Source organism: Branchiostoma floridae, chromosome 18 (genome assembly GCF_000003815.2).
Source record: "Branchiostoma floridae strain S238N-H82 chromosome 18, Bfl_VNyyK, whole genome shotgun sequence".
Taxonomy (NCBI): domain Eukaryota; kingdom Metazoa; phylum Chordata; class Leptocardii; order Amphioxiformes; family Branchiostomatidae; genus Branchiostoma; species Branchiostoma floridae.
Genome location: NC_049996.1, coordinates 14599234 through 14614793, shown reverse-complemented (window position 1 = coordinate 14614793; position 15560 = coordinate 14599234). Strand labels below are relative to the sequence as shown.

Below are 15560 nucleotides of genomic sequence, written 5' to 3'. Positions count from 1 at the left end.
GGGGTAAAGTGAGTCTTAGATTGGGGCCACAAAATTGCAAACAGGTTCTTAAACTTCTTGTCTCGCCTGCTATGTCTTTTCGTTTCTTCTTGACATTTTGGCCAGATCATCTTGAGTAGGAGACGGGGTGGCCAATTCAGGCACTAGTCCGTGTGAGAGTAATCAGAGTACGACAGGGGCCGAACGTGGAGTGGACCCTTGTAGAAAATCACAGGCTTCTGACGCACCGGCAGACAATGAAACATGATGATCCGCACTTATGTTGTTCGCACACTGAAGCATTCGCGGTGTGAAAAACAGAAATAGCGCTACGAGGACTTCGCGGCGTTTAGTAAGAGACCCGTATGTCATTGACAAACTAAGCGGCTTCTTTCATTCTAAAATCATGTTGTGAACTTGTACAACACAGTCATATAAATCAAAGTATACTACAATCCATTTGTCATATCTTATACTTTGACATAAATGGGCTTGAAGCATATCTTAAACTATAAGCCTCCTTTGATATGTAATTTCAACATTTCAAACTGCCTTATACTGCTACTTTCATTCTTAAAGTAAAGCATTCAATAGCTGAGGACAGAAATGTTAAGGAAATACAAACAACCTATACTTGGCCAGTTCTACTTGACTCGGTTGAATTTCCTTTGTTGACAAATTGTCGTTGTAGTGGAGCAAACGAACACGATGGTTGGTCGTTCAAGTTTTCCCTGTGTTGTTATTATCCTATAGTTGTGCTAAAAGGTATAGATATAAACCTTCTTTGAACTTCACCGAAAATGTTGTGACATATTGTTGTGACATTGCCAAAATACAAAATGTCACTCCGTCCATTCACTGTGGAGTTCATCACTATAAACGTAGTCAATTCCGCAGCCGTGAAAGTCAACAATCCACGTTCTTTGGTGAATAGTGTGGCCATGAAAAAGTGAACCCACGGTCTGTAACCTGGTTTTCGTTACGGTGGATCGCTGAACAAGTGAGAATCACAGACAAAACTCAGGTCCGATTCAACGCATTGGCACAACAATACGATGATAACAACATAAGGGAAACCTTCAGCACCAAGGCCAGGGCAGTTATCAATCCACGGCGTTTGGAAAAAAAATGTGGAATCGCGTAAAAACGTGGGATTGCTAGTTAAAGACTTTAGCACGAAGACAAGGGAAGTCAACAATTCATGGCATTTGAAAAACGTGGAATCGTGTTAGAATCGCCCGTGAAAACTTCAGCACAAAGGCCTTGGGTGTCAACAATCCACAATAATTGAAAAAAAAAGAAGAAACTTGTACATTCAGGTGATAACTTGAATCGCCTGGTAAGCTTCTGTACCAAGGCCATGGAAGTTATTTTTCCACGGCGGTAGTAGAGTAGACTCACGTAGGACTATTCCGTGAAAAGTTCATCACCAAGGCCATGGAAGTCACCAATCCACGGTATTTGAAAAAAAAGACCCGTAGAATCGCGTGAAAACATGGAATCACGTAGGACCACTCAGTGAAAACTTCATCACCAAGGCCATGGAAGTCACCAATCCACGGTATTTGAAAAAAAAGACCCGTAGAATCGCGTGAAAACATGGAATCACGTAGGACCACTCAGTGAAAACTTCATCACCAGGGCCATGGAAGTCACCGATCCACGAAAAAAAAAACGCTCCGAAATCGCGCTGAGACGGCGGGCCACACCGGGCGCTATCTACAGAGATAGGACGTGACAGTTGATATGTGACGTGCATGGCTTATCCCCGGCAAGAAGACGGGCCCAGGTGGTTAAATTATTGCTGATAACGCCGTAGTTCTAATTACTCCTACGAGCGCCACTCCTCCGAGCGAGACCAACAGGTGAAACTCGGCGGAAATCTCATCACCGGAGGCATGGAGTGGAACAGGGGTTGGGCGGGCGCCTCACCCCTGCCGTACGGAATTGGCTGGGAGCGCCTGGGATGGCCGAGAAGCCATCAATCCCTTCCGGGGAAGGACAAACAGTGGACACCCGCGGGGCGTCCCGGCGTATGGCCCGTTTTCCTGCCGACTGATTCGTTATAGTCTCTAACAGACTGACTAGGCTGGCCATTATAGGGAGAATAGTTTGCCAGGGGAGTTTTGGTACCAGAGAAGTTGGTCGGCCACCATCCCGGCGTATGGCCCGTTTTCCTGCCGACTGATTCCTTATACTATATTTCGGGCCCCACCAGAAACGCATGTATGTTGTGTGTGCTACAGAAACCACCTTACGGTAAAGTTTTTTTTTACGTGAGCTCCAACAAAAGAGGCATCATAAGAAAAGTACACAACTCACAAGAACGATTAAACAATCTTTATGGCCCGTTTTCCTGCCGACTGATTCGTTATACCCCACTTTCTACTAGGACGGCGCTCTCGCCGCGCTCTCTCTGCGATCTAAAATATGAAAGATCGCCCAACGAATTGTATAGAAAAGAAACGAATTTTTTTTACACTTTGCGTGTTTTGTTGTCTTCTCAGTCACACTTTTACGTTTTGTATGATTTACCCAGTGTGAAAGCAAAGGTTACACATATCCTATTTAGGTCGCAGTGAGAGCGCAGCGCGATCGCCGTCTAGTGGAAAGGGGACCTTATAGTCTCTACCAGACTGACTACGCTAGCCATTATAGGGAGAATAGTGTGTCATGGGAGTTAAGCTACCAGAGGAGTTGGTCGGTCGCGCAGGAGAAACATGAACCTAAGCGTGGACTGACTCACCTGGCCAATTTCCCGATTTTTTTTACCGAATTCTACGATCCCCACACCCCGTAGGAAGGCCTGGTGAAGGCTAGATTCGTTATACCGGGGCCCACCAGAAATGTATACATGTCGCTCGTGCTACAAAAAAACTTCTTTACGGCTAAGTTTTGAACAAAAACAAAAGAGGCATCACAAGAGAAGTACACAACTCACAAGAAAGAGTAAACAATAGCTAGGCCGCATTGTAGCTCTTGGGAACGATAGTGTAACGGTTTCCAAATTCAAACTGTAGCGGTTTCCAACTTTCAAAACATGACGGTTTACAAATTGAACATTCGACTTGTTGGGAACGAGTGATTCTAGAGAACGATGTTAACTTGTGGGGACTCACCCGTCGTCTTGGGAGAAAGTGACGCGAAGCTCGCTCCTTGAGTCGAGACGTCTTATCTACCAAGGTGTGTGACTGTTCCTTGCGCACCTGTCAAACGTGTTAATAGCTCTATTAGCTGAAAACAGATGGCTAACCAGGGAAGGGTGCAACAACCGCAAAGTTCACATCCTGGACGTGCTACGCTTGTGGCGTTCGGCTACGCTTCTAAACATATTGCAAGGGGCGCGCTGGATTGAGTTAGCCGGGCTTGAACAGCGACGGCGCGTATACTCATACCTAGCCACTGACAAGTCCCGTAACAGTCCCTCAAGAATAATGCCTCTCATTATCTCTAGGGGGAAGCACTCTTAGGGGAAAACTGCCCGGTTAGCTTTATTCTTCCCATTTACGACACGATGGCTAATTTTCGGCTCTGTGTAACAGGAGTAGACGGTTGTGGCAACGACAAGATATTGTGTAGCCTAGAAACCAGGCTAGTGTCAGGGTCTACATAAGCTAGCTTTCCGGCTCCGGGGCCAACATGCCTACCCAGAAACACTCCCTGGGCCGCCCTGAGAAAAGCCTTGTATCTCTAGGCTCTTTTTTTTTTGCTACAGTTTTTGTCCCGGGCAATGGATACTGTATGGAGAAAGTAGTGACTATCTGTGGTGGCCTTGTAGAAGCGTGCGTCATCGTCTTTTAAGTTTTAAAACAAAAGAACTTCAGAGCCATGGATGTCCGGCGCATTTGTCGGTCTTAAGGACTAAGTAGTGCCGAATCCTCGGCATGATCTCGCGGTTTAGGACGCATCTCTGAAGGAAAAACTTCTTAAGTCGGAAAGATCCACCTGAGATAGCGGGGGTCACGGCGATAAGGCGTCCGTGAAAATCTGCCCGTTCGGAACTGAGAGAGTCGGGGCAGAACGCTGGTCCATTAATTTTGCGCTAAAATTTGTGCATAATTGGCTTTGATGCGACGGCGTTACGGTGAGGAAAAGGTGTCGACTGCTTTCAACTGCGTAAGACCGATAAGGGGCAGTCTCAAATCCCTACATTGTATCAAGCAAAAGTCTTTTTCCTCAGCTAATTTCAAACGTTAAGCTAGAGCGCAACACAAAAAATTTTCTACCCTCAAAGCAACAAAGAATGCACGAAAATAGAAAATTTGGCTGCTACAAAATCTCTACTTTTCGTTGGGAAATATTTTTGTTTGGTGGTGGTCGTAGATCTTTACTATCGATCCCTGGGGTAGGAAAAAAGTGCGTGGGACGGAAGATGACGCTGGAGGCTGTCACACAAAAGTGCGGCAATCTACGCTGTGGTGTAGCATAGCCACGTTGATACGCACTCGGGGATGATCGGACCCATGCTTGTTAACGGCTTCATTAACGACCGTCTGCGGTGGGAGGTGGTCCTGTCGCCGCCGGCACATGTCCACCAGCGCTCGGTGATAATTGGTAAGGATCTCAAGTAACTAACTTCCTCTCTTTCCAAATATATATATTTTCACAATAACGATGCGTCGAACTCGACTTTTCCCCGCGGAAACTTGCGTAATTAAATCCCGGCCGGCTCTCTCGCGGGTTTCGCCGCTACAATTTTCGCGAGCGGATCGAAGTTGGGAGAGGTTACGGGAAGGGTTAACCTCTGTGCTCCTGGTAGTGCGGCGGCGGGCACCCTGGCTCTCTTGTCTAGTTAGCAAACGCCCTCCTTGCCTTAACACTCGTGTACAGAGACTCTAGCAAAGCGGTCGGCCTATAACGATGATGCAAGTCGTGTGGTACGCGTATTATCCTACTCGAAGGTCTTACGCAGGTGAATTTGGTTTGATTCCTTTAGCAATTCTTTCCTCAATAGATAGAGTTTTGACATTTTTCTTCTGCATACGCAGTTTCTTTTTTGTATTCTTACTCTGTTTGTGTTTATACAACCTCCATGATGGTCTTATACAGGTGGATTTTCTTTTGATTCCTTTAGCAATTTTCCCTTACTAGTTTTGAATTTTTTCTGCGTAGTTTCTTTTTTTTTGGTATTCTTATTCTGGTTAGGTTTAAATACATCCTCTAAGAAGGTCATAAGCAGGTGAATTTGCTTCGATTCCTTTATCAATTTTCCCCTCACCACTCAGATTTTTTAGAATCCTCTTCTGATCTTTCTGTGTAGTTTTCTTATCCTTCCTCGGGTTGAGTTCATACATTCCTCACAAGTGTTTCATTTGCTATTGATTGCTTTCAATATTGGTCACCATGTGGATATAATTAATAACAGGTTTTTTATGTTGCGTAGGGCCATGAAAAGAGAATCTCATTTCAAGGAATGTTACCTACATTTTGTCGAAGAACTGTATGACGCCTTTTGACTTACATCTTTTCATTGATCAACCGTTGTTTCTTTTATGTTCAGAAGTATTGTTTCTTTCACATGCCTTAGATATGTTCATTGATAGGCTGTACGGTATGGCGTTTTTTTTTAATATCACTCCCATCTTCCTTAGATTCTGGAAATCTCATTTCCCCACATCTGTGTAATTTTTGAGAGAATCTTTCCCCCGCAAAATTGTTCCTTTGACCAATGGTCTTTGCGCAGCATGTCGAACTACAAGACCTCTTTCCTAGCTTGCTTCCCTGTCAGGCATGAAGGTGATTAATTTTGCACTAGGATAGAACCTACATGTACTAAATACTAACATGAGGCATGTATGTATACCTGTACGGTAGTGATATCTATTTCTATTTCAGGTGGGAATTTGTACGGAGTTAGGGCTGTACATGTGTCTTATGGGACTAGATGATAGTCAGGCAGGAAACTGCTTGGATAAAGTATCTTGAGTGAAGTAGTTGGGATTTCCCTTGAATGATTTTCTAAGCTTCTGTCACCAGGTCTACCTTTTGAAATCTTTAATTTTCCTGCGTAGTCTCTTTTTTTTCTCTGCTGTTTGAGTTTATACATTCCTTACAGGTGGAAGTAGACGAACGTACGACCGGAAAGTGCTAGTTTAAAGCATTATGACGGAGAGGCAGGGATTTTCTCTCATGGATTTTCCTTCTTTTTTTTCGTAACCAGGTCTACTTTCTGAAATCTTAGATTTTTCTGTGTAGATGTTTTTCTTCTGAATGGGTTTACACATTCTTTGCAGACGAACGTACGACCTGAAAGTGCTAGTTTAAAGCATTATGGGATTCTGGGAGAGAGGCAGGGATTTCTTCTCATGGATTTTCTTCTTTCTCTCTCCCGCCAGGTTCTGGAAGCTCGCCATCCTCCCCAGCGTCGGTGGGTGTGTCTCCGTCTCCTGGCAACCAGCCCAGCGCTACCTACACGCCCTTGGTCAGCCCCTTGACGTCGCACCGCGAAGGCACGGCCACGACGACACGTCCAGGACCAGCCACAGACACACACACGCACAGCAGCATGCCGTGTTACCAGGCTTCGTACGGTGGATCCCCAACGGGCGCCACCACCGTCAATCGCGACTCCTACGATTCCTACTACGGCGAGAGCGCCGCCGTGTACCAGCCCGACCACCTCCCGGGCGAGCACTACCACTCCCCGCCGATGGACTACAACGGCTCGGCGGACCAGGCCGCCTTGCGTATGTCCGAACACATGGAGCGGATGGAGCACGCCGGGTACCACCAGGACTACAAGCCCCTACCCAGCTTCGTGGACGTGTACGGCGAGACCAAACCCAGCTGCCTGTACCAGCCCAAAAACGGCGGGTCGAACATGCCGTACCAACATCCAGACGAGAACCCTTCCCCACACATGGACCACTATAAACCCTCCCCGCCCCCCACCCCTACCTACTCGTCCCAATACGACTACCCCACCAACACGCAAATGTTGCAAGGCACAGGGCCCATGTCCCCACACGGCGGCCACATGTTCTTCAAGCATTCCCCGCCCTCTACGCCCACCACGCCGTACCCGCCCATGATGTATGAGGGAGGGTTCCAGGGCATGCAGCACGAGTTCTACGGGCCAGGCATCGGCAGATATCCGCCGCCACTCTACATGCGGCCCGGTCAACAGGTGGGTAGGACCATTTACTTATTTATTCTGTTTTACCACATCTGTTGATGGATTGACATTACAGGTGACTAACACCTTTGCAAGATGTCAACCCAGACTGTAAGGTTTGATTCACTCACACTAGGAAGAGCCCACACTCTTTACGGTATGATAAGCGCGGTAGCTTTCGAAAACGAAAAATATGATAAAATGACATTACGCTGACTAGCTTTAGAGTTTAAAATAAACCGAAATGCGTTATAAGCTGACGCACAGCGAAACTACTTCAATCAGTCTTCAAATTCGTACAATTTTCTACTGGTACGCCAACAATGGAGTGATTTACAAAGAGCCCTCTCCCGGAAAACAGTAATTTTCTCTTTCGCTGCTATACAGTCCTTAAATCATCTCTTTAGTAGTATGTAACGTTCAATCGATAACTAAAGACGCGCACAACACAATACTCGGTAATGGAGGATTTTCAACCTCTCGAAAAATCTTATTTCAAAACGGCTCTTGTGTTGTTTATCTGCTGCAAATTTGAAAAGAAGGATCCGCAAAATCAGGTCGTTGACACCAGAGTTCTGAAAAAATAAAGCGCAAAACAGGTTGTTGACGAGTTCCTCTAAATGAAAAGAACGTACGAAAAATTGATTGGAAAGAAAGTAGGACGACTCTTGGTTCATTGTTTTGGTAAAACGGCACTTGAGGGTTAATCTACGCAACAGATTGACCAATAACTACAGAATTGTGCTGATAATGCGACTATATGCTTCGGGCGTTTGTAATCATAGGAATGATTATAAAAACCAGGCCATATCTGATGATGGAAGTTTTTGTAGTTAACTGTTTATTTGCCTTTTCTCACGCATGCGCAGCTGCATCCACCACCGGTGTCGTCATCAGGGTCGAGTTCAAAGGGCACCGGAGAAGGGACATGCGCAGTGTGTGGCGACAACGCAGCCTGTCAGCACTACGGGGTCCGGACTTGTGAGGGCTGCAAAGGGTTTTTCAAGGTACCGTTGCTGTCTAAAGCGTAATACTAGAACACATACGATTCATCCGAGTTGTAGAAAAGAGGTTTTTTTTACCCCCTTGTATGTCCCCACCTTTTGTTGATTTACGAAAACAACAGGGCAAAACTTTGTTCCAACAAACCTTTGGTCAAAAGAGTCGGCGGGCGGTACGAACTTCCTTACTGACGTCACTTGTCCGCAACATCACGTGACATAAGCACCAGTGCTTGCTCACTTGAATTTCGAGGATGGCTGCAGTTCTACAGTTGAAAAGTCTATGTGCTAACATTTTGTGTTGGAACAAAGATTTAGTTCTGTTAATCACAAACACAGATGAGCTTGAATGGAATCTAAATTTTCTTGTTGTTTTTGTTGTCATTAGCGGACGGTTCAGAAGAACGCAAAGTACGTGTGTTTGGGAAACAAGAACTGTCCGGTGGACAAGAGAAGGCGGAACCGTTGCCAATTCTGCCGTTTCCAGAAATGCCTGGCTGTCGGCATGGTCAAAGAAGGTGCGTATCACATTTTCTTCAATGCAATGCAACAATGCTAACATTTTTTGCCTGGGACACTTTTCAAAAGTTGAACACGCTGGAGTGCTTGTACATTTGTGTGGCCCAAGGCTATACAAACGGAAACGGGCGCCGCCCTATGTGCCATCACCCGTGTGCAAAAATTATACAGAATATCTAGAACATAGCATGAGTTGCAAAGGAAGATTTGTAACAGCTTGTTTTCTACCGTTACTATAGCCGCAGAGATGGGCGCCACCCTAGCTTCACACCACATGTGTATACAGATAGTATACAAAACTAGATTGCAAATGAAGGTTTGTGTTATTTCCCGTTGTAGTTGTCCGCACGGACAGCCTGAAGGGTCGGCGGGGCCGCCTGCCTTCCAAGCCGAAGAGCCCGCAGGAGCAGTCCCCTCCGTCCCCGCCCGTCAGCCTCATCACCGCCCTGGTGCGCGCTCACGTCGACTCCAGCCCGTCCCCGCCCACACTCAACTACAACTTGGTTAGTACCTACACTGGGTTTTTAGAAGTATCCTATTTAATAGTCTTAACACAGAAGCATTCATTGAAGCAAAAGAAAAAGCCCAACCCCACCCACACTGAACTACAACTTGGTTAGTACCTACACTGGGTTTTTAGAAATATTCTATTCAATAATCTTCATACAGAACCATTCGTTGAAGCAAGAAAAAGCAACTTCATTTTATGTCATTGAAAAATCGTTAATTACACCATAGAAAGCACCTTTTTGTTTTCATGACTACACATTTTTTTAGACGAACAAGGGGTTGAAAATGTGTCCCGAGCACAGTACCAAACTAGATATCATTTTATAAAACAACAAACGAGCCTTTCGACGATGTATAGATCTGTGAAATTGAGTATCAGTGGGGTTATCGCTGCTAGGTTTGTCGGTTTTGTCAGCTGTTGTACATGTTGTAGGTACAAGACAAAATGAAAATGTGTATTCCCAAACTCTATCTAGCAGCTGAATTCCCTTGGGAATGTTGTAAACATGTCAACAGAGAAAGTACATGTATACTAAGGACATGCTCTCTTTTGCACGTGCCCCCTGGAGCAGTTCAAAATGCCAGGGGAGGAGGGCGAGAGTCCAAAGAGCGACACGGAGCGCGTCCAGCAGTTCTACGACCTGCTGTGCTCCTCCATCGAAGTCATCCGAACTTGGGCCGAGAAGATTCCGGGATTTCCCGACCTCCTGAAGGAGGATCAAGAGCTGCTGTTCCAATCCGCGTGCTTGGAACTCTTCGTACTCAGGTTGGCCTACAGGTGAGCTATGCAACCTTGTCTGTGATTGGATAGTTTGAATTTGAACTGATTGCTTATTGGCTAGTACGAACCTAGGATGGCCTAATGATGAGCCACAACATTGTCTGTGATTGGGTAGTTTGAATTTGAACGGGTTGTTGATTGGCTGGTACGAACAAGTGCAGTCTTTTCTGCCATTGGTCAGGTGTTTGAGGTTAGTCTACTGGTGAGCAACAATGTTGACAGTGATTGGGTAGTTTGATTTTTAAATGGTTGCTGATTGGCTGGTACGAGCAGGTGCAGTCTTCACTGCGATTGGTTCAGACAATCTTTTTTTGTGATTGGACAATTCAAGCTGAACTGGTTGCAGATTGGCTGGTGCCAGCGGGTGTGGTCTTCGCTGTGATTGGTTGAGACACTTTGAAAATGTTTTTGATTGGACAATTCGTGGCCCTTTCTTTTTTACACCTGGGTGGAGTAAGGAAAGTCGTGTAAAGTGCCTTTCCAAAGGACAAAATAATCTGAAGCATGACAATTTTTCGCCCCCCTCCCCCGTAGGTCTGCTCCGTCGGAAGAGCGGCTTGTGTTCTGTAACGGCGCGGTGCTACACCAGCAGCAGTGCGTCAGGAGTTTCGGCGAGTGGATCAACTACATCATGGAGTTCTCCAAGTCCCTCCACGCCATGAACGTCGACATTTCCGCCTTCGCCTGCATGGCGGCGCTCGTGCTCATTACGGGTAAGCTCACGGCTTTAAAACACTTAAAAAGAGAAATTCACACACACACACACACACACACACACACACACAAACTAGAACGACACCGGATGGCTATCTGAAACGTCTGACCGTTTCCAAAATCATATCCAGTTGCTTGAGTAACTGCTTCTTTGGCGTGTCTTATTACACGGATATCTAACCTTCATCGATGTAAAACTAGAAAGGTAATATTGCAGGCATTACTGCAAAAAGGAAGTTTGTTTTGCCAAATAATAAGAAACGCCTGACCGTTTCCAAAACAATGTCTAGTTGTTTGTGTAACTATTTGATTGACATTCTAAAAAAGGCCTTAAAACACTTTAAAACAAGAACAAGGCAAAGGAAGAAAATAAAGTTTGCATGTTTGCATTGCATGCCAAGAAACTGCTCTCCGAGCAGAGGTTCAGCTTCCGGTTTTCAAAGGCTTCATTTTCTTGCACATGAAACGTGAACTTGACCTTGTAAAATGACCTTGGACTTGACGTTGTCCCTGAAAGTAATCCTCGTCTTTTTTTTCTTTTCCCTCACGCATGCGCAGAGCGCCACGGCCTGAAGGAGCCGGAGAAAGTGGAAGAGCTGCAGAACAAGATCATCTCCTCCCTCCGCGACCACGTGACCTACAACGTGCATGCGCAGAACCGTCCGCACTACTTCTCCAAGTTGCTGGTCAAGCTGCCCGAACTGCGCACGCTCAGTGTGCAGGGTTTGCAACGCATCTTCTACCTGAAACTCGAGGATCTCTTGCCAACCCCTCCCATGATCGACAACCTGTTTCTGGACACCCTACCATTCTAAAAGCTAGGACAGCAAGGGGGAAAGAAATGACCAACTCTTAAACACATCCTCCTTCGTCTAAAAACACTTTCCACTTTCATACTGCTGAATATCTTCAGACCTAAAACTCACAGCAAGAGTCCGATTCTTTGACAAAGAAAGTCTACCATAAGTTTCGAAATTCTTCACTTTTTGAGCTGGCCTTTGCTTTTCTCATCCTTTTTAAAAGCTTGTTCTGTAGATTTCTTTTCCTTCCACATGAAATTTTGTTGCCTGTTGAGTTTGTCGTCCAAAGCGTTTGAGAAATTGCGTAGTCTTTTTTTATCATTTTTTCTTTAAAAAAAGGAAAATGCCTAGAATTCTTGCCGAAGTGATGCCCAACTCTCTTTTTAGTGTTCCCCTCTCACACTTTAAAACTCTTATTTCATAGGCCCATGCGGACATGTGCAAAAGAGATATGACTGTTCAAAACCATATTTTCGTCCTCTTTTTTGGAGCCATCCTACTTTGGACGGTACCAAAATGGATGAAAATAGGGGATTGTACAGTCAGTATCCACGGTGCTAACAAAATATAACATCTAATTTCTTGCCCTAATGACATTAATATAGACGGACAAACTAATAATTTTTTTAATGTGGAATACCTGATTATTTTCTCAGGATGGGTAGGAAAGTAAAACAAAACGAAAACGTATGTTTTCTTTTATAAAAATGACATCTAGGCCGTTTTTAAAAAGTATTATAACATCCCCAGAAAATAATAGTACATCCCATATCCATAAGAACTCATGCTGGTATCATGGGTGACGTTTTTTTTTATTGGTTAATATGATAGTGGATTCTAGCTTGATAAAGTTTTAAAAAGATTTAAACATATAAAACCCTGGCTAGTATACCCTTCCGTTATAACCTAGAGGTAGGGCTTTTATGTGGGAAGGTTTCAGATGGCATTTTGCGAAACGCGATTTGTAGAAAACTTTATGACAATATTTTTATTTGATCAAGAGAGAACAGACATGGTGTATTTTAAAGCTTGTTATATTTTGAGTTTTAAGAAAATTATGTTTGAAATATTCTATCGAAGCCTAGCAGTTTTGATTAAGAGGTAAAAGATACTTGGCTTTTACGCTTTTTTGTTCGCTCCGGAAGCTAATGTATAGTACCAAAGGTGCACCCCCGTACAGGTGCTTAGAATGGTACAGCCTAACCGGTACATAATGATGACGTGGTACGCACCTGTTGTTCTAGAATCCTAGAACACCATGGTGTTTTTAGAACATCATGTGTGTTCTACGTCTTCATATGTACCGGTTCGGTTGTACCATTCTAAGCACTTGTTTGGGGGTGTGCATTCGGTACTTACACTAATATATGCTAACCCGTGTACAGAGAGGAATGTATATGTATTAAACTCGATGAGCTATTTATTTATATTTGGTGCCTTACAACAAAAAAAAGTTCATGCTGGTCAATCCAAAGCTAGCAGAGGTCTAACACAACCGCTAAGATCGTTTTGTAAGGCTTGTGAGCTGTTCATATGATGGAAACTGGTCAACAATTGTTTGTTGCGTAAACAACAACAACAGCAGGAAACAACAAATGACTAGAAAAGAACGAGATGTGACATTATGTGTGACTGTGTAGTTCTGGAGGAACCAAATGTTGTATCAATCTTTGAGGCTTTCGAGCCTAGCTAGACACCGTGCTTGGGTTGCTTGAAACAAATATCTTTTAATTTGAACTTTCTGAAATTTCTTCATATAGGTGTTGAATTAGATACTTACAAATTTCGGAGTGTTGCATGCAACCGTCACAATTTTCCTTGTATCCAATACATGGAGACTTGGTTACTTTATAAGGATTTATAGTGTCGGTGGCTTTCTTTGGTGTTGTGGGACCAAGCGCTAGTGATAAACCACGGGGGAGACCACACAGGCCGTGATTTCAACACTTGAGCTGATCTAAATCCGAGGGATTCCATCCATATCCCCGGTGTATTACCCCAATATCGTACCTCGCCGAAAATCCTATTTAACAAAATGAAGGCGATGATTTTGGTAATTGTCTGCCCGAGCCACGGCTAGTGGACGTATCGATCGCCCGATCTAACTCGCCGCGCCCGGGGTTTCCGTGACATTTCGGCTCGCGCTCGGTCCCCCACGAGGCTCGTTTCCTGGGCGTACCCAGGCGGCAAGCGTCCTGGCCCGGCAAGAAATCGAAATTTCCAGTCAATACTTGCTAATAGGCCGCCCTTCTGGGGAGACAGCTCGCAAACTTGTTGGTTTGTTGCAAAAGTGTTGTTGGAAAACGAGTCTTCCTCGGAAGGGTTTGCGGAAAGTCCGTGACCGGACCCACTCCAGGCTGCCAGGCCTGGCTACCAAGCCCTGGTGTTGAACAGTGTGCGATTATTCTGGCTACATTGAATTCATAGATTAGCAATAAATCAATTCCTTAAAGGTCTATGAAAAAAAAGACTAGCAACAACAAAAAAATCAAACAGAAATTATGATGGGAATGTTTCAAGTGATCCAAGCATGGTGTCTTAAGAAATGTTTATAATGTACCAAGGATGTTTTCCACAAAGAAGAAGACTACACGAAGCTCTTTGTAAAGTGATGAATGTAACTCCCAAGTCCAAGTTGACTCTAATCTGTGTCGTCGTCGGCGAAAAAATATGTGCATAAATATTTGTCCCGTGTCTTTGTGTCCTAGAGTAGGGAATTTTTACACGTTTGTACTTACTAATGAAGTCTCAGTCACCCAAGTTTATTGTAACACCATTGGACAAGACATAAGTGTGTATGTCGTCCACGGTGACGTCAACATCCGGGATCTCGGTGTGAGAACCCGTTACCATGGCGATCGTGTCGTGAGCCATTTTTTTTACTGTTTCACATGTGTTCGTGGGAGAAGTCTATACCGTGCAGCAGTTTTCAGTGTAGTAAACTTGTCAGAAAATGTGCAGTGAAAAACCATGTCACAATGCTAGCTATAGCGGTGTCCCTCATAGGTTGGTCTGTAAAACCATGGTTTCAATGTCCGTAGGTGCAAAAATATATATTTGAATTTTGAACTCAAGATGAATTCTGTTTTTGAATATGTTAAATATGACTTCCACTTCAGTATTTCCCTAAAAGCACTTTGTGTGTAGTTGTGGCTTTAGAAGTTTGATAAGAAAAAAGAGCACTTGATCACAATAGAGTTTGTTAGAGGGACATTGCCGTATCACAACTTGTTTTGCATATGTTATGTTGTAACTTCCAGTGGATTATGACATCACTTCATGTAGATTATGATTAGGTTTCGAACACTCTTGTCACACCCATGGTGCAATGACGTAATTTCTTCAGATTTTATGACGTATGTGACATTTGGTGACGATGTTGTGTCAGTTTCTCATCATTAGCATACGTTCTTTCTCACGAACCATGTTGGGAACATCTACGCATGCGTGTGAAACCCTATACATGTCACGTGCCCGCAAACACACTTTTCACTATGTTGCTTTGTACCGACCTACTAATACTAAAGCCAAGCTTCGACATTTGTACATGAAATAGTGGATTTATGATATAAAGTTTTGTATGATGAATATTGCCACGGCTATGAATAAAGTTTGTAACATTATGAAGTACTTGTTTTTTTTTTTTTATCTACTCATGGTATTAAACTTTCAGAAATAGCACAGGTTACATTACATGACACTACAATTGCAAATATCACTGTAGTTAACAAGTAAATGAACTCAGTCCGTAACTACATATATACAATGATATCCAATAAATAGCACAGGTTATATAAATGAATCTACAATATCACTGTAGTTTACATGTAAATGACCTCAGTCCATCAATAGATAGAAAATGATATCCAATCACACTTGGCCCCGGGCTTACAAGTACTTTAGTTGGGTGGGAAGGATGGTATACGTACAAGTGCATAATATGTGATTTATCTCAGCAAAAGATGAGCACACGAGAAGGAAGCACAGAGAGGGAAAGAATGAAATCAGTGTACAAAATACTTTTCTGAGCCAGGTTGCACAGTGTGCAACCTGGGGCAAAAACTAGGTTGCACAACTGAATTTCAAGTTGCACCACCTCGTACAATTCACTAATTTCTGAAAAAAAAAGGTACAATATATAC

The 15560-nt window shown here is 44.0% G+C and overlaps 1 protein-coding gene across 4 annotated transcripts in view; it reads left to right on the top strand.

Moving 5' to 3' along the window:
* Positions 1-15045, top strand: part of LOC118406140 (nuclear receptor subfamily 4 group A member 2-like) — a 31781-nt gene extending 16736 nt beyond the window's left edge. For 3 of the 4 annotated variants that reach the window (XM_035806007.1, XM_035806009.1, XM_035806010.1), the window contains 7 exons: positions 6315-7105; positions 7963-8100; positions 8483-8612; positions 8953-9116; positions 9693-9901; positions 10439-10617; positions 11177-15045. In XM_035806007.1, the coding sequence (XP_035661900.1) occupies positions 6315-7105; positions 7963-8100; positions 8483-8612; positions 8953-9116; positions 9693-9901; positions 10439-10617; positions 11177-11433 (1868 nt within the window). In that variant the 3' untranslated portion in view covers positions 11434-15045. The remainder of the gene's footprint in view (positions 1-6314; positions 7106-7962; positions 8101-8482; positions 8613-8952; positions 9117-9692; positions 9902-10438; positions 10618-11176) is intronic. The other variant, XM_035806008.1, reaches the window with a different exon arrangement.
* Positions 15046-15560: the final 515 nt, after the last annotated feature.